This window comes from Pseudonaja textilis, chromosome 10 (assembly GCF_049901715.1).
Source record: "Pseudonaja textilis isolate UNSWEBS1 chromosome 10, rPseTex1.2, whole genome shotgun sequence".
In the NCBI taxonomy this organism is placed as follows: domain Eukaryota; kingdom Metazoa; phylum Chordata; class Lepidosauria; order Squamata; family Elapidae; genus Pseudonaja; species Pseudonaja textilis.
This window is the reverse complement of record NC_141999.1, coordinates 11,761,861-11,784,610: the sequence shown is the minus strand read 5'-3', so window position 1 is coordinate 11,784,610 and position 22,750 is coordinate 11,761,861. Positions and strand designations below refer to the sequence as shown.

Here is a 22,750-nt window from a genome sequence, read left to right as displayed (position 1 = left end):
CAAGTGTCAAGTTGCACAGAGAACCAAAATATAAACCAAAACCTGTTTGTAATTTTAGTATTATACATATAATCTACTTCTGGATGTTCTGGCCTTTATTTACTGAAGGTAGGGATTGTTTTGGTGGAAAGTCTTTTGTTTTACTACTAAACAAACGGGGGTTAGAAATCGTTTCAAAACCATTACGGATCACCCACACATGTCTGTCCATGTTGCATTAGTAGTTCAGCTTGAAAAAGGAAATAGGTTTACCACATCTGTTCTACTGTGCAGTCCCAAATAATGACTAAGGTGAGTCAAGAAGCAACTTCTTCCCCTGCTGAAGATCTGTCTTCTTCTTTGTTCCCTACCCTTTTTGGAAGGAACCAAAAGTTCTGCCTGCAAAGCAAATGTGTGCACAAGACAGTTCGACGTGTACATAAAATGCTGCTTAAACTCTTGAGGTTTGAAAAGGTTGAAATACAGCAGCAGAACAGTCTGGATATTAATGTTGAATGAAAATTGTGGAAGGAACCTTTTCCTGAAACCATTGTGCATTTCTAAGGAAATGGGAGAGGGAGGAATGAGGCAGATCTTATTCTGTTCTTGATTATGATATTTTTTTATTATTTAAATTTGGGTATGATTGAAGAAAGCCAAAACCTTTTAAAGTCTTACTCTTTCTGGATTGTTTTGGAAATGGTACATATATATCCCTGCTGCAGTTAGCCCAGAAAATTTTTTATACATGTAGCACTTTTTATTTGAGCTTGTTTTTCTCTCTCCCTGCTTCACACATACTACAGTGTGTGAATATTATGGATTGTGGAACCACTTCTTCTCATATCTGACATTTGGGCAGTTACAGAGTTTAGGGGAAAGTATGATCAAAAAGCAATATTTTTCAAGATAAAAAGTTTATTGAAAAAGTTGACAATTATTTCATCTGCAGATCCTCAGAGATCCGCTAATTCCCCTGGGTGTTAAGTCTCAATAGAAATACAAACTGAGAGTCAAATAAAATAGCGTGTGTTGCATTTAATCAAAGGTAGTAGCATCAAGGGAGAATTATGTTTGTACAAAGAAAAAAGTGCAAATTTGGCACTATGAAGTATGGAAGAAAACCCTTTTAAGTACTGTGTGACTAAGAGTACTTTATATTGCAGTCTACATTTGGGTATTCTTTCTAGATAGGATCACAAAAAAAATCAATCTCACAGTGATATACATAGTATACATAAGTATAACATACAAATGCATAACTCTAAATGAATTTGCTGCTGAGGTCTTCTTGGGAGTCCACGGGAAACTTCAGGTGTTCCATACGTTTGCTTGTAGACTTTAATTTGTTTTAATTATTTATTTAAAACATTTTTTTAATATCTGCTCCCCATGAAGTTTCTTTTCCAGACGTTTTGTTTGATTTAGTAGAAGCATTAAATCTCCCATACAACATTGGGAACATTATTTTCAACCTTGAAAGTACCTTGCTTTGTTTTCTGGTGCTGCCACCTGCAAGTAATAAATGACTTTGTGCCCAGTGTGAAGGAAAGCAAGAGCGATGGGACCTCCTCTGGGTATCATGTAATGAAGTCAGCCTTTCAGAAGACAGTGGAATAGAGCTCTATTTTCTTTATCCCGCAGACCATATTAGAAGCTAAAAATACCCACGGAATGTATAATGGCCTTCTTAGGAAAGAGAATGGTGGGTTTCAGAGTGTTACAAGTGTTGAATATCTGTGCTTTTCCTCTTTATCGGGGAAACAGGAAGGCACTTCCACACTGCAATAACAGGCGGTTGGGAGGAGGTTCAGGGAATCCCCGCTTTAATAAATGGAAGAAAATAGACTTATCCACTTGCCAAGATTGCTGTAATCTAAAACTTGTGTTATCCTGCCAGTAAATCTGGTTATTAAGCTTGTGAGAATCTTATTTTTTGATTATAAATAGCTATTTGGCTGGGATGCTGCAGTTTGATTCCTGGTTGTCTTTCTTACTACTTAATATGTCTTTACCAATTTTGTATCACTTCCTTTTATTTTGAAAGATGTTCTTGTCAATTTATAGCAGTAGCTATAGCTTGCTGAAGGCAATTGGTACCTCATTACTATTTGTTTCAGATTTGGTTTTCCTGCGCTTTTAAGTATTGTGTTTTATGCTTTATTAGTTTTAGATCATAAATAAGCTTAACTTATGAAAGTACCGTATGTATGTTCACAGTTTTTGTGGGACCTTTTTTTAACAAATGTTCTAGCTTTGACTTATTTTATTGAGGTCAACTTGTGACTACCTGGCCACACATTTAGGGTTGTTGGGGTTTTTTGTTCATTTGTTTTTTGGCAATTGTTGCTTTTTTTCTGGGAATATTTTTCCAGCATTTCAGTCTACATGCCTCTTTTTTTTCTTTTTCAGGTAAATTTGCAGAGGACATATTTAGAGAGCTGGTTACACAAGCAACCACATATGCTGTTCGAGTCACCTCTTTAGTTGAGAGAGTTGATCGCCTTCAGGTGAAAGTTACTCAGTTGGATCCCAAAGAGGAAGAAGGTATATATAAAATGTTATAGTTTTAGAACATTATGGTTCATAACTGCAGCAAAAGACTTTTTTGTTTCTTGAGACTTTGGAAAACCACATTGAATCACCCAAGAGTCTCAGCTGACCCCTCACGCTCGCCCAAGAGATCCTTGTACAAAAGTGATACCTTGCCTTATTTTATTAAGTCACTTCATAATAGCGAGAAGCATAAATGTCTTTTTGCTTACCACTCTATAGAGCAGTGTTTGGCACCTTGAAGATGTGTAGGCTTCAATTCCCAGAATTCTCTATGCTCTCTGAGGAATTCTGGAAGTTGAAGTCCACACATCTTCAAGTTGATATGGTTGGGAAATACCGATATAGAGGAAAGGACAACCGCAAACAGATTTCATTCCAAAGAAGCACTCCTTGCCTTGAGGTCCTCTCCAGCCCTCTCTTCTGAGTAAACCGTAGAATTCAGCTGCTTGTGTTCAGTGTGCAAGTTAACTGCCAACATTTTTGAGAAGAAAAGGGAACACAAGTGTAGAAGAGACTAAGAAACAAACTTGCAAGGTATAGTCACTTTTTGCAAGTTCAGATAGTCTGTTGCAGAGGTGTTGAAGTTTGAATTTTGGGATTTGAAGTCCACAGGTCTGAAAGTTGCCAAAATTGGGTACCCCAATCTGCTGCATCCATTGGATTACTGGTAGGAGGAGGAAGGGAAAGCACCATATTGACCTGAATTTTATTAGAGTCTAGATGTATATAAAGCTATCTTCCTACCCGTTGGATAGTTGTTTCTTTTTCACTTAAAGCTGTTTGAAATACTTTACTTTCTGATTGGTTAAATAATCATATAGGTTTTTGTAAAATTGCCAACTACTCCATTTTCCATGATATTTTTTCAATCTCTGTTTAGCGAGGTCTGGTTTTCCATGTTTTGTTCTGTTTTTAGTCAAAGACAAGCATATACACATAAAATCAATCAAATTAATAATTACAATAGAGAAGATCCAGGAGGCAACAAGAAATTACCTATGGGAATATTGGGTTTTTTTAAAGAAAAGTTTCAAAGAATACAGCCATGTTTGATAATATTTGTTGCCACATTCTCACAACTGCTGGACAAAATTTGGCAAACACTCTGGGAATTGCCTCATAGTTTGCCAGAAAAAGAAAAAAGAAAAACTCTTCACAATCTCTATGTAGTATTTTACTTCGAATACGATGACTTAATTCCATAGCAGTTTGGGTCCTTTGGTAAATATTCCTTTCTACTGGCTTTTGGCAATTCTCTTTTGGGAACGGCATCAGAAAAGAGTTTTTATTTATGAAAGCTTTCTTGGAGGTGTGGCAAAAAGTTTACATTTGTAAACATATTTTTGTGTTTCAGATGACTATTTTATTTCCCATTTCTTTCTCTTCATAGTGTCCTTGCAAGGTATTAATACCAGGAAAGCCTTCAAGAGCTCCACAACTCAGGACCAAAAGCTCTTTGAGAGAGAATCTGCCCCCCTGCCTGTCCTTGAAACATACAGCACTTGTAATAAACCGCCCCCTCTTAACATTCTATCCTCATACAGGTAATATATATCCAGGAGAAATATCATGTTCTTGCTTTAAGCTCTCTCCTCTAAAGAATGTGGAATGGCATCAAATGGCTCGAAAGAGATTTGATAGAGAAAACAGAAAAGCGTGATGGTTGCCATGATACAAATTTATAAACGGAGGATTTGGAAACAACTATTTGTTGATGAGACTAAAATCTTAAAATTTAAAGTTACTTAATTGTGGGAATTAACTGTATCTGTATTTGCATATAAAGAACCACCTTCTTTAACTTTGGTTTGTTGGACAACCCAAAATCAGCCTTCTAAATTAACAAAGACAAAATAGCCTGTTTGGCCAATTTATAGTTGTTTTACTTTAATAGTATTGTATAAACTTCCTATGTGGCCAGCCCAACATACAATGCTTCTCTATGTTCTTCAGGGTGTATAATTTAATGCTGCTTTCCTATTTAACGTTTTGCAATTAACAGTGCATAGATTTGATGGTAGGATTGCTGGAACAACTCGCAAACTAATTCTCTGGGAAATGTAATTGTTGGACCCTCAAACCTGATACTGATAAAATTCTAGGATAGAATGTGATGGCGAAACCAGTTTCTCTGCTTAGCGGTTCGATTCTGCTATATCATTTTATGTGGCATATTTTGGTTTATGATTATATAATGAAAAGCAGGAAAACATAAATAAATGTCTTCTTGTAAAGTAACATATAACTAAGAATATTATGATTGAGAATTACTTGAAGGTAAAGAATATAAATACTTCTTTAACCCATATCCATTAACACCTTTTTTTGAATAGGAAAAATATAATTACAGGTAGCTGGAGGCAGTTGTCTTTTTTAAGAATCCCCTCCCCCCCCACACACACACATTGCCAGTTGTGTGTGTGTGTGTGTGTCCATGCTATCACAAAACGTTGCCTTTTGCATGTTGAAGTCTGGTGCAGAATGGGCTAAAAATTTGCGCTGCTTTTGGTTTACCTCAAAGGGGGAACTTATTGTTAAGAGACAGTGGTATTTTCCCTTATCTCTGTTTCATATTTGGTTGTCAGGTACACACACATAACCATCTCATTCTGTATGGCTCTCCTCTCTCCTAGGGACGATGGCAAAGAAGCACTTAAATTCTACACTGATCCATCATATTTCTTTGATCTTTGGAAGGAGAAAATGCTGCAGGATACCAAGGATATCATGAAAGAGAGACGGAAGCATAGGGTGAGATGTGCGGTGCTGTTTTGGTCATGCTCGTTTGTTTGGTTTTACCTTTAAGAAAAGAGAAGGAAAATGTAGAAGGTTTCCGTTGCCTGACTGCAGGCAACCCTGGATATGGACACCAATCACAGAGCTGGTTGTGTGGGGCTGGTTTTTTCTGGCAAGGGGAGAGACTTCACTCGACTTCTTTTATACATTATATCTGCTTCTGCTCTAGTGCCCTGTATTCTGTTACAAGAATGATATATGAAGTAAATAAGGCAACTTTTTGATGGCCAAAAGCCATATTTATTTTATGGGGAGCTGCAGGCAGCAAAGTAGATGGAACCACATCTCTTACTGTGAGTGGGCCTATTTGGGGAAAGGTGTTTTGAGGTCTTTCTTTGCTTTTTTTTTTTTTGCCTTTGATAACCCTGGTCTGGATTTGGAGTTTTCTTTTATTTTCTAATTAAGAACAGGATGAAATACGCCATTATTTTCAATAATTGTTAGAAGGGAACTCTGCGGGCTTAAAATAATGCCCATCCAGAGTATTTTTTTTGTAACAAAATAGTTCATATTGTTATAATAACTATTGAATGTCCAATGATAGAATTATTTGTACACTTAAACCTGCAATTGAGCAAAGTTAGGATTTCCTAATATGTTACCTGCTACATACCATGTTTCTCCAACAATATGCTCCCCCCCCAAATAGGAAGGCCCAGCACTGTTTTGTAAGCATGTGGTGAAATTAAGTCCCGCCCCCCAAATTTGGGCCTATTTAAAGCATGCGTTCCCTGCCATTTCTCACATCGCTTGAACAACACAAGGTGAAGAGAAATGGAGGGGAAGGGCGGGGGGGGGGAGTTGCTGTTAGGAGTGCCTCGCGGGTAGCCTCGGCTAGAGCACCCCATGGGCAGCCACGCCTCGCCACCAGCCACTTCTATCGGCCAATAGAAGCGGCTGGTGACGAGGCGACTCTGTGCGTGGGGCACTTCTATCGGCCAATAGAAGCGGCTGGTGGTGAGGTGAGTCTGCCCGTGGGGCGCTCTAGGTGGGAGTATGCGTGGGGGTGAAATTAAGTCACTTGTAAAAAAGCTTTACCTAGATGGCATTTTCCTATGCCCTTAGCTGCATTTTTGAGGATGGAAAATTTGCAGTTTCTAAGAAGTTTTTTCCATCCCCATGATCCCTTTAGTAGCTTCCTTTTAGGCTTTCTATTGGCCGATTTTACCTTACTTAGTGCGTGCCAGCCTTCTGCAATTAATTTGTAGAAATTCTGAATCATCAAATTAAGGTTTGATTTAGCAGTGTTGACATCAGGGACTATTATGTAGCAGTTGCTTGCTTATAGCAAAACAAAAACAACCCCAATCCAGCTGTTACTTATTTGTGTTTTTATATTTGTGTATCTGCCTGTAGCAGGTAAAATGTGATCCTGCGATTGAATTTTTGAAGAATATCTTACTGGTCTCTTTTGTAAAAATGCACATTATTTTTGCCCGTCTGTGGACACCTATTTACAAAGCATACACCTCAGATAAAACATTGATGCCTAAGATCTATTAAATACTAGTGCTTTTGGATAGGTGTAAGCCACCCAGAGTCACCTTATCAGGGAGATGGGCAGCATACAAATTCAATAAATAAAACGTAAGTGTAGCGAGACCTAGTGAGACAACATGTTCCTTCTTATGTATATTTTTATTGAGATAACCTTTCTTTGCTGATGACGAGCTTAAAGAACTAACGGCCCCTACAATTGCTTCCTATTTATTTTACAGAAAGAAAAGAAGGATAATCCTAACAGAGGAAATGTAAACCCTCGGAAGATAAAAAGCCGAAAAGAAGAATGGGAAAAAATGAAAATGGGTCAAGAGTTTGTCGATACAAGAGAAAAACATGGACTGGGAGGGTAAGAGATAAACTGTAATAGTAACCATGGAGTTGTTCCTGTGACCAACGAGGCTAAAGGTTTCTGTTTCCTGAATAGTAGCCTTTCTGGGAAGGGATGTTAATGTGTGTAGTCTGTTTGACTGAGCATGCTCTAGCTCAAAGTGAATAGCTGGGGTAGATCTTTGAATCCTAGCACATTTCTTTAAGGCTATATTTTTAAAAAGATTTTTTTTAAAAAATCTGACTTCTTATCAAACTAGCTTGGGGTCATACTAAGAAAACTGCACTGGTCTGAAATGTAAGTCATCAGGAGTAGTGGTTGATTTGAAAGTGACTTTACTTTTATTACATTTAATGCAGAAGTGCAAGGATTTGAGACCTGTTAAATAATTACTATGTTATTTCATTTAGAATTCATAGAACCTTTTATTTATTGTATAGCCTTGGTGGCTCAGTGGTTAGAATGCAGTATTGCAAGCTGATTCTACCGACTGCCTATAGTTTGATCCTGACCAGCTCAAGGTTGACACAGCCTTTCCTCCTTCTGAGGTCGGTAAAATGAGGACCTAGATTGTTGAGGGCAATATGCTGACTCTGTAAACCACTTAAAGGGTGCTTTACAGTGGTATATAAGTGCTATTGCTATAGGGAGAAAATTGAGCAAAGCAGATTTGATATTTACATAGTAATACAAACTTAACTACACATCTTTGATTTTCCTTCAACAATTTATCTACTGTTGATTAGAACCAATATAAATTGCTATTGTGAAACTAATCTGGAGATTGTTGTTCCTACTAGTGGCTTTAGAACAAAACTGAACATGTTCTGCAAACTACCTCTTACTTAGGATACTATGGCATTTAAAAGAAGAAAATTCTGCCTATCGGCTTGATTTGGGGGTAACTTCATTATCAGAAATATAAATCGTCTACTTTTATTAGGGCCCAGTCATTTTTGCTATAGAGATATCTTGGATATCATGTATTCTTAATTACATTAGCTGGAAACACTAATATGGAATAGTTTTTTTACCCTAAGAAACAAGCATATGAGATAATTCTTATGATCTTCTGCTATTTAGGAGAAAGTAGACATGGTCTTCTTTAGGGGGTCTATCTCCTTATTAATTAAAATTACAGGTTAAAGAAAACTATCCATTTTAAAAACAAATTTCACTGCATTTAGGGGTTACTGCAGTGAAATGTTCTTATCCTGTCCAGTAGGGTAACCTTATAATAAAAGCCTCTGGCAGGAGGAATTCCATTTCTGTCTTTCATTATATCTTAAAAAAAGCCTTTTTGTCAAGGTTATACATAGAGTACATACGCATATACCTTCAGCTCTTCTCCCTTTAGGAAAAAGGTGGGGGGAAACCACAGGTCTAAAATTGCTTCTAGAGTGGCACATCATTTGTGTTGCAAAAGATAAGCCTTTGACAATGTTGGAATAAATGAATGGCTGAACAGAGGTAGGCCATGAACTTTTTTGTGTGTGCCTTCTGAGGTGGTTGGAAGAGAGCTGCCCAGTTACTTTTCCAAGGTCCTCTCCGCATGACCATGTGTGTTTATTTTCCACACATATTTACTCTTGTAATGAACTGGAAATGTCAATTAGGTATCTTGAAAGCCTTTTAAATTGTTTTGGCAAATGGTTGAAATTTGGATAATTCTGCATATCAGTTCTACATCCATCACTTGCAGCCAGGATCAGCTGGCTTGGGAAGGCATAGCAAATTGGTAAAACTGTATGAATGTTAATCTGAATCAGAGTCCTATACCACTGGCCCTATTTTGGTTCTGTTCTTCTGATAAGGGTGCGTGAGATTGTCACCTGGAGTGGTCTCATTTGAAGCAGGCCCAAATGGCTGTTTACCCTTTCATATATATATATTTTTACACTTGCCATTTTGTGTAAGTGTCATGTGTGACATGAACAGATGAATAATCATTTTTGAATAGGAGAAGATTTCTGGTATGATCCATCTATTTTTTTAGAATAGTATAATCTTTGATATATATGAAAATTTATATCTTGAACATTTTGCCTTTGACTATATACAGACCTCAACTTATGACTGCTATTGAGCCCAAAGTTTATGTTGCTAACTGAGATCTTTGTTAAGTGAGTTTTGCCCCATTTTATGACCTTTCTTGCCACAGTTGTTAAATGAAATTGCAGCTGCCAAGTTAGTAACATGGTTGATAGGTGGCCCTGGCTTCCCCATTGACTTTGCTTTTCAAAAGGTGGCAAAAGGAGATCAGAAAAGCCAAAAAAGACCCCAGGACACTACAACTGTTGTAAATGTGAACCAGATGCGAAGCATGCCGATTTTGATCACATAGCCAGGGGATGCAACGGTCATAAGTGTGAAAAATGGTCATAGGTCGCTTTTTTCAGTTCCGTTGTAGCTTTGAATGGTCACTAAATGAACTGTTGTAAGTTGAGGATTACCTGTACAGATATAAAAGTCTAGCCAAGTTACTACTGTTTATATGTTTTGCATATGCTATAAGCATTCTACATTTGAAGTTCCTTTGAACTCTTGGAGGGGAAGGAGCTTGTCTCACAGTGGTCCTTGTGTGGTTTTAGGTACCCTCCTAACATGGTGTATCAGAATGGTAGCATTGGTTCCAATGAGAGTGTTGATGCTGCCTACTATCCACCTCCTCCACAGCCAGAATCTGTTTCACCATCCCCTCCTCCATTGTCAGATGATAGTCTTCCGCCTCCACCAGCAGAATTTAGGTAAGTAATGTATCGCTGAAGGCTCACTAACCATCAGAAGAACTCAGGCAAGACCTTAAAGAGCCTGTCCATTAGAGCGGTCAATAGTTGTAACTTGTCAGAAGGTATTTTGCAAGCAGTACTTAAACACTATGCTAAAACAAGCCGTTGCCCTTTTGTGTTCGTTTCCATTGCAACTCTTATTATGCTTGTTTTATACAGCACTTTTTCCTCCGTAAAAACATTCAATTATTTATAGCCTTGGTGATGGTATATCTTACCATAATTACAAATTAAAGGGGAATGGGGAATTAGTTAATTCCATATTGGGAAGTGCTTTAATTAAAAGGGAAACAGATTCTTACTTATAAAAGATATAAAATATGTGGGGTTAAGAATTTTATTGAAGCAAATGTGGGTGTATCTGGATACTCTTGTGCCTTTTGAAATATGGGCACATTTGGAATATGGAGACCATGTTAAATATGAAGAGCATGTCATAATGGCTATCATCAATTACAAAGTAGGCTTTCATCAGAAAGCAAGCAAAGCATAGGGCTGTTATCCCCCACCCGTGCCCCAATGTTATTTTCTAAGGATATTAGGCCTAGAAGCATATTGAAAGTACTTGGTGCTTTGCTTGTTGCATGCTAGCTGTTAATTTTAAGGGCCAATATGCTGCAAATGAAGCACCAAATGTGTCTTTTTTAGGTTTTTCAAGATTCTTCTCATTTGAAGATTAAATATACAATTAGGTAGGGCAGAGAGCTTCACAAGAACCAAAAAAATGGGTCAGCGAACACATTAACCAGATGCCATGCTGGGGATTCAGCCTGTAATTTGTTTAGCATTGCAGCAAGCCAGAATTCTATAAAGGTGGGATTACAAGGGACATGCATTTGTTGACCTTGATTTTTTTTTAAAAAAAAATGCATGCCAAGGTTATTTGAATGTGGGTTATGTTCAGATTCTTTTCACACCTATGGGAATCTTTCCAAAAGCCTAGGGTTCCAGAGGGAACGTTGAATCTAAATTACAGAATTTATGTCAGTTCTTGTGAGGGATATCCGAGAACGGGAGAAACTCTTTGCTTCCGCTACACTCAAGACGCCCTTTTTCACTGACAGCGTTTGATCCTGTTTGAAAAACTCATTTCAGCTGTTCTCCCCACTCTCCCTTCCACAGCTATCCACCTAGCCAGAGTGTTTCTGGAGGGCTGAAGAAATCCATCCTTGTCAGCCCCAGCCACCCTCCGCCAGATCCTCCTATTAGCTCACCCCCGGGGACCAGGCCTGGCTTTGCTCCACCTCCTGCTCCACCCCCTCCACCCCCGATGGAAGGAGTTCCTCCACCCCCTCCGCTTGCTGGCTTCCAAGCTGCGGTCATCCCTCCTCCACCATCTCCACCCTCCTTCCCGCCTCACCCCGACTTCGCTGCCCCTCCACCCCCTCCACCCCCGGCAGCGGAATATGCCGTTGTGCCATCTCCCCTGCTGCCACAGCCCACAAGTGGGGTGCCGCCCCCTCCCCCTCCTCCCCCTCCTCCTGGCCCATCTCCTTCATCTTTTGGTGGCGTGGGTATTCCGGAGGCTTCTATCCAACAACCCGACTTGGTGCCCTCCAAGCCAAAATCCTCGTTGCCTGCGGTTAGTGAAGCTCGGAGTGACTTGCTTTCTGCTATTCGTCAAGGTAAGCGGCTTCTCGTTTTGGATGTCTGAATGTAAACTCCCTTAAAAGGCCAAGCACTATACCGTAAACATACCCCAATTGGGAGTCATTCGGAGGTTGCTGGGGTTCTGAATTTAGCCAAATGTATTGGAAATCATTTAACCTCATACAAGGTATTTACTGCCATTGTGCATTTGGATTCCTAACCACCAGTGGCAGCTTAACTTTTCTGTTCCATCCATCAAGTTTAAACAGCAGCATTAGCTGCATCCTTTTGACTGGAACTAATTGAAAGTTTAAAAAATGGTCCGACTTCTGTGTTTTGAAGAGAGAATACCCATTGTTGCTTTATACGCTTTACTGTGGCCTGAATTCTACATTTGTTGCCTGCTTTTTAGTTTCTTCCTGAATCTCATTATTCAAATTACCTTCATGTAGCTCACTTTGTCCCAATGTCTTATACAGTAGAATCTTCACTTTTGGCATCTTCCTCACTATATTTTGGCTTTTTCAAAGCGTGTAACTTGCTGAAGAATTCTGTACAACTTGAACGTTAACCTATTGTGTTGGGTTTTTTTCCCCTGATCATCTTAGTTGCTGCTATTTCCCTTTTCTTGGGGAGGCAAGGCAACGCACAACTATTTCACATCATGCTACTTCAGCGTTATGTGTTGCCTTTTTTTCTACACACGCACATATGCACACACAGAAAGAGAGTACCTATGAAAACGGCCACCTGCAACTTCTTTCTTTCTTTCCTTGCCAGGATTCCAGCTCCGTAAAGTTGAAGAAGAACGTGAACAAGAGAAGCGAGATGTTGTGGGCAACGATGTTGCAACCATCCTCTCACGCCGCATTGCAGTAGAATACAGCGATTCAGAGGATGATTCCTCAGAGTTCGATGAAGACGAGTGGTCTGATTAACCCCCCCACCCCCCCTGCACATCCCCAATTTGGGGATGGAGGTGGATAAGATTGGAGAGAAAATGGCCATCACTTCCCAGAATGTCAAACTTTTTTCTCTTTTTTTTTGGCTTTCCTCTTTTTATCCAATAACCAAAGATTGATCTTCCAGGCTTCCAAATAACTGCTTTCCCTCCCAGTTGATGGGACTTACACATCCTTCCAAGAAAGAAGGAAAATGAACCCTAGATTTCCAGATTCTCAGGTTACTATGAAAATATATATATATATTGTTAAAGATTTTCTTTGGTTTAGGACTAAATTTGCAGCTCCTGGCACAACCAGGAAGTGTTGCTTAAAATGACAGGCAACCAACTTGCAAGTAATACTAATTTCCTTTGCAACAGTTATGTGAGGCATTGGAAACACTGTAGTAAGCTGGTGATTCACCTTCTTTGTCCCTCCAGTAGGGTGTAATTTTACATTTCTACTCTCACCAGCCCTAACAATACATTCTTTATGCTAAATTTGGAATGTATTAATTTAGGCTGGAGTTTAAAAAACACTGTACCGTGTACACAACAGGATCATCTAAAAAAAATTTTTAATCTCTTTCCCCCCTCAGTGCCTGTTAAATCATAGAATGAGCCAGGGAACTACTTAACCCATAGTACCACTTAAGTTTTTATAATGAAGATGGAATTTATGCAAAATTAGGAAGAATTTCCCTCCGTGTGTCTTGAATACAAGAGCTTTAAGCTCTGGATGTGGTCTTGCTTTGCGATCAAAAGATTTGCAGATTCTCAATTCAGTAGAAGGTCCTACATGAATCAACTTAGCTGTAAGTGCTCTTTTTCTTTTAATCACATTATGCTAAAAGCTGAGATGTGATTAAGCCTATGACCCTTCTCTAGTCACCACATGGGAGTTTTCATGGACCAACTTGGCCATATGTAATATATGCCCAGTCTTCCTTATTATTTTCCTTTTATATTTCTTTCTTTCTAGCAAACATTTATACAAATAGCTTTTGGGGGGGGGATTCTCTTCGCCAAGAACTAGTATACAGAATGTCAAAGGGCAGGCCCCTAAATTTATCCAGGCATCCCACTTACTGGAACAATGCTATCACTCTAATCAGAGTGATGGTTTAAATAGGGAACATGCCTACCTATTTATTGGTTTGAAAATCTTTGCCTTGCCATATGCTCTGTTGTTCTTTTCTCACTAGGATGTGCCTTGTAACAGCTTCTACATCCCAAAGAGTACTGCTTTCTTGCTTTTATCCTTACAGACCTTTATTTCAAGTCCCTGTTTTGTTTTGAATTTCTGGTTCCATAGCTATATAGCAGAGCTTTTCTTTAGCCAAAGGGAAGGACCAAACTTTCAGAAGTAGGTAGAAAATTTAAACTATCCTGAAAAAATTCATTTAGTTGGTGGCTTCCTTTGTGGCACTGAACAGCTTTGAGCATCTGATTGGAGTGCGTAACGGATAGGCTGATGGGTAGTTTGCTCATGAATTATAAAACCTTTCAAAACAGTCTATAATATAATTTCAAAAATGACCCTAAGGCTCATTAGTAACCCAGAATTAATATTCAAGTACTAAGAGTAGTGGCCAGCTTAGAAAGAAATGACAGAACTTAGCCTGGTTTTTTGATTTGGTGTTTCATACACGGCAAAGCCTTTAACTTTGTGTGACTGTGCATACTAAATCTTTGTGGATGGCTTCCTCCTAATGGAAGCCACAAGAACATAAAAAGGCCTTCAGGTGTGCATTCAGAATGACAACGGTTACCCACACATGGTGCCAAGAAAACTATATGGCTGTGCCAATGGAATTAGAGAGCCTCTATTTCGTATAACTTTTTTCCTAGCTGTCCCCATAAATGATTTTTTTGTAGATTGACCATATCAGTTTATAATCGATGTGCTGCATAAGGATAATGGGCATTTTTAAGGTAACGTTTAAACAGGTTTGACCTAAGGTTGACATCTAAAAGTTTGAAAAAGGTTCTAATTCTATGTTCCTTGAGAGGTGGGTGTCCTGTACAAAGAGAGTGATTTCTCTTGCCAGCTTTTCACAACCTGATGCCTCTCACTTACAGCTTTTAAATTGCTTGTCTGTGTTGACTAACAATTGAAAACACAGGTACTCAAACATATCCCCAAATTCTGAAGCTAGGGTTGAGTTCGGATGCTAGTTAGTAAAAAGGTTGAAGTTAACTCCTCAATTGAAATCCCTCTTACTGCTTTTTTGCACTTTTAAGATGTCAGACAACCTGCTGGAAAACAATAAGTTGTTACATTGAACATCATGTTCAATAGAACAACCCTGAAAAAAATCATTTGAGAAACAGAAAGCCAGTCAAACACCTTACTTAGCCAGTTGGGCCCCAATTATCAGCCAGGTCATGGAATCCTTAGGTGCTGAGTGGCAACCACCCCTCCTCCTCCTCCTCCAGTTTTAAACAGATCTTCTCCCTGAATTAAAATGAATGAAATCGTCTCTTTGAGACATTCATGCTTGGTGTGAAGCCTCAAAATAGATTTGATTCCATCTCCAGAAGATGGCTTTAGTGTCGCTATTCTGATTTTAGAATAGTTAATTGAACTTAATTGAAGATGCTGTACAGATTTCATTCTCTGAGTTAGTTGGAGTACTTCAGGTTTTCTTACGGCAAATTATCAGCAGGAACAGCTGCTTGGTTCAATGGAAAGAATAGGGTGGAGAAGAAATTCTACTAGAACAATAGTGCTATTGCTTGATTTCTACAGAAAGCCCACCCATTATTTTGTTTCCTTTTTTCCCCCCCTTTTGCATCACATCATCTGAGTAAATTAGTTTTTCAAATTTCTTTCTTTAAAATATATATATACATATATTTTAAGTTCTAGATTGTGCCACTGGGTCTAAAACCTTTTTTCTGCAATGCTGGGTCCAAAATGTTTTCTACAGTCTTTGAAGATCAACTTCTTCCCTTCTCCATCATAGTTGACCACATTATGAGGAAGGACCCTTCAAAATCCCAAGAAGTCGCAAAGCTTTGTGAAGCAGGCATTTGGGCAGAGAGAGACTTAAAATAGGCCTCTTGGATCACACAGCTGGGCAGAAGAGTACTGCGTCCTTTTACCAGACTGCCCGTACTACAGAAACTCTGGGGCCGCCTCTGATTTCCTTTATATGTATTTTGGGAGGGAGAGAGTGACTTTTTCTTTCCTTGTTGCACCTTTTAACATGATTCAGTTTAATTGATTTTAAAAACTAACAATGTTTTATTATGTAGAATAAGTTGACTTCTATAAGTGCCTTATTTCATAAAATATATTTATGTAAGAGTAATTATTTCAAATGTATCATAGGTCATACCTGAACAGAAATATGGAATGTTGAAGGAAGTCTTCTTTTAACCAGGTTTTCTAAATGATCAGTTTGTAAGAAAGAGATCAATAGATTATACCTTAATTAACTGCCGGAGGAAAGAAATGGTTATGGATGCAGCTGTTGGTTTTATCAGTAGAGACCAAGAGCATAAGAATATCAGGCAACAGCCAGCAGGATGTGATTCTAGGTGTTTGTCAGTGTATCCACCATGCACACTTGGTGAAAATGAGTGACCACTCCATGATATGCTGAAAGTCTGCTTTACTGTAAACTCGGCCGTTGTGAGAATTGGCTTTTGGGATGAATTCAAAAGTCCTTAAAACCTAAAGCAAAAAGCGCTATAGTGACCTCAGCCATGTCTATGCTAGAGGCCAGTGATCATCAGGGTGTTCCAGTACAGCCTGATGATCAGTACCAAATTCTGTCTGGCAGGTCTTGGGTGAAGAAGGAGAAGCACAATGGAGATTGGAATTGTCGCTTCTCTTCCACACTGTCAGGCAGAGTTTGGCTCTTCATTTTACTGTCCCTAGTTGCCATTTTTAATCCAAATCTTTTAAAAACTACTTTTTTAACTTCTCTAGTTTTGTCTACCTTTCCTTGAGGGACTCCTTGTAAAGTATATGTGATTAAAACAAAACTTTTTACCATATAAACTTTAAAGAAATGAGAATCCTTTCTAGGCATTGTGTTATGTTTAGGGTTGGATGAATTGGTCACTTTCTGTGACACTTGGTTATAACCTGTTACTGCCATTCACACAAGATCATTTTTTCTTGACTATATTTCCTGGTGTGTGTACAACTTACAAGTCTGAATGTATATGTGCTTTTTGTACACCCTCTCCCTCACCCTACACATTGTTAACAGGTGAGAAATTCACTGGAAAATTCAGTGCAGCTCAAGGACTGCAGGATAACAGTTCCAGTTTATAGGCGTGAAAAATATCATTTAGTATTGCCTTGCAAAACTTGGTCCTGCTGCTATTCCTAATTTTCACTTTCTTTTAAAGGCACTTTTTACCTGCTGCCCTAAAGATCAGAAGTTACAATAGTGGTACAGATGAATATTTGTGTGGTGTTTGGCAGCTCTTTTGGTATCCTTACATTCCACTTTGGATGTGCGTGGCTTAGTGGTTCTGGATACCTCAGTCCACAAACCCTTTGCCCTGGTTTAAAACATCTGGAAACATTGATAAGCTTTCTGGATAGTCTATTAGTATGGCAGAAATCCTTGATTTTAGAAAACCACAAAGGTAGATGGAAGTGTGCAGGATAAAATAGGGATCTGGGCCTTTAGTGGGGTTATAAAAAAGTCTTTTCCTTGAGAGAATATAATGCTAAGTATTCATTTTGTTCTAAAGATATTGAAAGGAATTGCCCAGTAGCTTCCAGTTTTTCTCTCCTGACCACAGATCATCATGTACTCTCAACTTACTGCAAATTCTTTTGGAGACTCTACTATATGTGAATTTGATAAGAATTATATGTTCAAATATTCTTGCATATTGTCACAAGGATAAATAAAGAACCCCACTGATTTTTTTTCCCTGCCAGAAGAAAACGAATACATTTTTAGGTGAGTGAAGTTCATTAGACCTGGAGATAAACGCAGCTTAAGATGTAGAAACTCTAGAAGACTTCTTGATGCCACAAATAGAAGCTGAGCATATCCTGGAAATTATAACTTCAAGATCTAGTTTTCTGCCTCAGCCCTACACTTTACAACCATAATTGAGTCTGGCAATTAAGGTGATGTCATGACAGTTGTAAAGTGGGTCATTATGTGATCGACTCGATTTTGTGAACTTTTCGGGTGGTTAAGTAAATTGTCCAGGATAAGCGAGTGTTGCAATTCAGTGAATGCCATGATCATTAATCTTGTTATTCGCTGTAGGCCAGTTTCTGGCAAAATGTAAGTCGCGGTCTCATCATGCTGAAAATGGCTGTAATTGTGGGACAGTTGCAGAGTGCCCAAGTGAAATCACGTGACTGTAGGAACTTTAGAACCAGGTGATAAATAGCTTTGGAGGATCTATCAAACTTGGCAACTTTAAGACTTGTGGACTTCAACTCCCAGAATTCTGACTGGAGAATTCTGGGAGTTGAAGTCCACAGGTCTTAAAAGTTTCCACCCACTATCACCCTTGCTATTTGTATTAACTTTGGAAGTGTTAAATAGAAATATTAGAGACGAAAAGAGTATAAAAGGAATGAAAATTAAAAAGGAAGAATTTAAATTGCAAGCCTTTGCGGACAACTTGGCTTTTATTTTAGAAGACCCTTTAGAAACAGCACCAAAATTATTGGAAAAGATAGAGGCATATGGTAAGGTGGCTGGTTTGAAAATAAATAAAGATAAAACAAAGATCTTGACAAAGAATATGCTACTAAGACAAAAAGAAGAATTGGCAGACCTATTGAAAATTCAAGTCACGAACAAGGTTAAGTATTTGGGGATACATTTGACAGCAAGATGTAGTACATTAAAAGAGAACAATTACATTAAACTTAAACAGCAGATAGCGTTAGACTTGACAAAATGGGAAAATCTACAATTGTCATTAATAGGGAGAATCTCAACAATCAAGATGAATATCCTACCCAGAATTTTATACTTGTTTCACACAATATCAATTAGGCTTGGAAAGGACTACTTTGAAGATTTGAATAAAATTGTGTTGAAATATATATGGCAAGGTAAGAAAGTGAGAATAAAGTTAAAACTCTTGCAAGATGCTAGAATTAGGGGAGGATTTGGTTTGCCTAATTGGGAGTTGTTCTATCAAGCTACAAACTTGATGTGGGCTAAGGAATGGATAACAAAAGTTGCCAAGTTTGGGGACCCCTGGTCTATCAAACTTACAATGGTCATTAAGTAACTGGTTGGAAGTTGAGTACTACTTGCAATAGAATTGCTTTCTGCATGTTGTTTCCATTTAGACTGAGATTCCTCATGCCCTTTCCCAGTATTTTGTTCAAAATATAATTGCTTGTCTTTCAATCTTGTATAAGCATGATAATGGGTGTGCAACCCAGTCCAGTCATTCCCTCTTTCTATTTTGGTTTCATATGAGTGCTATAAGGACATACAAGCTTATTGAAATGAAGCCATGGGGTATCTAACTTAATATCTGATGTCTTAACATGATCAGCCTTCTATATCTGGACAGGTTACCATCAAAAACCTTTGTCATGTGAAGCGGTAGTAAATAATGCAGTTTGAATGCTTAAAGAATTACTGTATTACTTTCCCCAGATTTGCCATATTTAACTTCAAAGGGTAACTTATTCTAGTGTAATTGGGGGCAAGAAGGAAAAATATCCATTTTTGTTTTATTTCTTCCATGCCTTTTCTCTCTCAAATTAAAAAAATACAACAGTCCTCTGCTCCTTCTCTCTACTCTTCATGGAAATAAGTAATTAAAAATATATGTGTTTTCAACATTTTCAAACAATGTTTGGCTCAGAGTTAAAGAAGTATCACTTGAAACAATATCAGTGCCGTTAAGCTGAGGGCTTTCTTTGAGAGCCAAGTTGGTGTAATGTTGAAGGCATCAAGCTACAAAACTGGGAGACTGATTTGTTTTGCTTTAGGCACAAATCCAGCTGGGTTACTGTGGGCCAGTCACACACATACAGCCCTAAGAAGGAGGAAATGGCAAACCACTTCTGAAAAACCTTGTCAAAAAACCTGCAGCGATTTGTCTAGGTGATCTCCAAGAATCAGGCACAACTGAAAGATGTTTTTTAAAAAGATACTTTTGGTATAATTTTCCAAAATAGACCGTAGTGATTTTCTTTTTTAAAAAATTGCCACCAGTGCTGAATATGTGGGAGGTTAGCACTTTTTTCCCCTATTGTTTGATGGGATGATAACTGTTCTGTAGCTCTGCTGTTGACAAAACTAAACTTGATTAAGCCATTAAATGATTCAGCCTATTTAAATACTGTTTGCATTTCCAATGGGTGAAATAAGAAGATGGATACAGTGTTTAAAAATGTTTCCATAGTGGCTAGAATACCATGCGGCACAAATGCAACAGCTCGGCTCTTTAAAATCTGCCTGTGATGTTAAAAGCCTGTCTCCTCGTGTGCGTGTGTGTGTGTGTGCGTGCCTGCATACACACAGTGATGCTTTGGGGGGAGGGGAGCTCTTAATCGCCTGGATTAAAGTGTACAACAGCTTGACAGGTCTCTCCTGAAGTGGTGGCTTTAATAAGCTCAGCATCACTCCCGAAAAAGCCCCTCCCCAAGATTGCAGATTTCACTTCCAGGAGGAAAGCCAAACGGTTTCAGCGTACAGAACCAAAGGAATCTTCTGAGCATAAGGGAACGATTTCAGTGGAGTTTGTTTTTGAGTCTCACCATTGCCGGGTCTCTGGCCCAACCCGTGCATGCTGGGGCTGTGCAGCTGCAAACCTGTGATTGGCTATCCCCACTGCAGTGAAGCATGGCTTGAAACACTTGGCATGAGCTAAAATTAAAACCACTGTGTAGCATCCGTTTGTGTGCTACCCTTCATGATCAGACTGGTTTACAAAAAAGACCCCATTTAGGAGTTCTTGACTTAATGGCCACAACTGAACCCAGGATTTATGTTGCTTAGCGAGACAGCAAATTTTGCCCCATTTTGCAACCTTTCCTGACACAGTTCAGTGAATCACTGCAGTGGTTAAGTTAGTGACATGGCCGTTAAGTGAATCTGGCTTCTCCATTGACTGCTTGTCAGAAGGGGATCACTACACCCATCATAAATATGAGTCAGTTGCCAAGTGTTGATTTTTATCATGGGACCATGGGGATGCTGCAGCAGTCATAAGTGAAAACTAGTCGTAACTTTCTTCAGTCGTAACTTTGAATGGTCACTAACTCTTGTAAGTCAAGGATTACCTGTATAAAATTAGACAGCTGTAGCCAAAGTATCGCAAGAAATTATTTAGGAAAGAAGCTAGAGTCTTGACATTCCCTTCAATAGGCTGCCATATGTTCACAGACTTGGGCAGGGAGGGGGCCAAGATGTTTTCTTTGCCTTAAAACAGGGGTCCCCAAACTTGGCAACTTTAAGACTTGTGGACTTCAACTCCCAGAATTCTCCAGCCAGCCAAGTTTAGAGACCTCTGCCTTAAAAGAAAAGAAAGTAGGAGACGACAATGACTGCAAACTTCTCAACATAGGGCAAGGCGAATGGGAAAGTGCAATCAGCACTTGGACAGCTCCCCCCGCAGGCCGTTCAAGGGTTCCCTTTCCAGCAGTCTCAAGCATATACTAGAGAAGAGACTGCTTCCTTGGGCAGATGGAGGCTAGTCTTAGCCATGATGGTCAAAGTCAAGCCTCACAAATGGACGCAAGGAGAACCTCTCTCCAGGCTGAAGAAGGAGCGCTGATAGCGATTTGGTCCAAAAGAATAAGAGTGCAGCGGAGAGAACGAGTGGCAGGAATAGCAATAGCCCTTAGACTTACCTATCGCTTCACGGTGCTTTTACAGCCCTCTCTAAGCCCTTTACAAAGTCGGTATATTGCCCCCAACAATCTGGAAGAAGAAAGAAGCAGCTCTTGTCATCTTGGCAGCAGCTTCTCCCACTCCACTCACCCAATTGTGGCTGACTGTTGTGTTAAACTGGATGCATCCGGTATAAGCCTCTTGTTATATTTTGTCTGTTAGGCTAAGTTGTGTGGCTTGTTGGTTTTAGCATATGGGCCTACCCATTGTGGCTCGCAAAGTGTCTTTTTTTATTTGCATGTTGGGCAAATAATAGTAGAACAATTGTTCAGTAAATGATATTTAGTGAAACATTTTAATTGGATCATCTTTCCCTGGTCCTTTCAAGAAATACTGGCCTCAGTATCAGCATCATCCCCACCACCCCAGTTGGACAAGCTTCTCGGCCAATACTGAAAACTTTAAAATGTCAGATTTGTTGAACGTGGTGTGGCAGGTGCAAAGCAGACTATACTTGCTCTTCTGTGTGTCTACTCCCTTGAACCAGAAGCGCTGGGAATCAGCAGGAAGAACTTGATGAGCTCACTGGCTGTGTGCCATTCTTAACTAAGCCTTGATGAGAGCTTGCAGGTGTCATGAAAGAACCTAAACCAGAAGAAGGCAGTTGCTGAAAACTTGAGGGCTGCAACTGGTCTCTCTATCCCCATGATGGCAAACCTATGGCATATGTGCCAGAGATGGCATACAGAGCCCTCTGTGGGCACATGTGCCATTGCCAGCTGCTCTGGTTTCCGGCCAGCTGGTCTTCACGCCCCCGAAAACAGGCTGTTTTCTGATCTGTTTTTCAACCCATTTTTTTACCTTTTCTGGGCCAAAAACAGCCTGAAATGTGGCCTGAAAACAGCCCGAAAAATGGCCTGGAACGGCCAAAAAAAATTGCACTAAAAACAGGTACGTGCATACCAGCCAGCTGGTCTTTGGGTTGCCAGTGATCCGGCACGTGCATGGATGCGCGTTCCAGTTTGGGCACTCAGTGCCGAAAAGGTTCGCCATCACTGTTCTATCCTCTGCTGAGCTGAAAGGGGGCCACTCTGTGAAGATGCTCTAATGATGAAGCCATGTTTCAAATGTTTTAATTGGAAACAGGAAGCTGCAGAGATGCAAATTGCTAATATTAACACCTGAACTCCCCAATTCAAGACAGTCCCAATACTTGTTCCCAAAGCAAGTAAATGCGTTAATAAATTGCATTAATAAACTATGTATTAATAAACTATTAATAAAACTAATTAATTTTGCCCCATTTTACGACCTTTCTTGGCACCATTGTTAAGTGAATCACTGCAGCTTTTAAGTTAACAACCCGGTTAAGTGAATCTGGCTTCCCCGTTGACTCTGCTTGTAAGAAGGTTGCAAAAGGTGATGGCATGACCTTGGGACTCACTGCAACCGTCATAGATATGAGTCA

General features: G+C 39.3%; 1 protein-coding gene across 6 annotated transcripts in view; it reads left to right on the top strand.

Moving 5' to 3' along the window:
- Window positions 1-16,496, top strand: part of WASF2 (WASP family member 2) — a 36,815-nt gene extending 20,319 nt beyond the window's left edge. For 4 of the 6 annotated variants that reach the window (XM_087939711.1, XM_087939714.1, XM_087939713.1 and 1 more), the window contains 7 exons: window positions 2,392-2,526; window positions 3,926-4,079; window positions 5,169-5,286; window positions 7,050-7,180; window positions 9,754-9,909; window positions 11,074-11,576; window positions 12,322-16,496. In XM_087939711.1, the coding sequence (XP_087795837.1) occupies window positions 2,392-2,526; window positions 3,926-4,079; window positions 5,169-5,286; window positions 7,050-7,180; window positions 9,754-9,909; window positions 11,074-11,576; window positions 12,322-12,479 (1,355 nt within the window). In that variant the 3' untranslated portion in view covers window positions 12,480-16,496. The remainder of the gene's footprint in view (window positions 1-2,391; window positions 2,527-3,925; window positions 4,080-5,168; window positions 5,287-7,049; window positions 7,181-9,753; window positions 9,910-11,073; window positions 11,577-12,321) is intronic. The other 2 variants (XR_015744776.1, XR_015744777.1) reach the window with 1 other exon arrangement.
- Window positions 16,497-22,750: the final 6,254 nt, after the last annotated feature.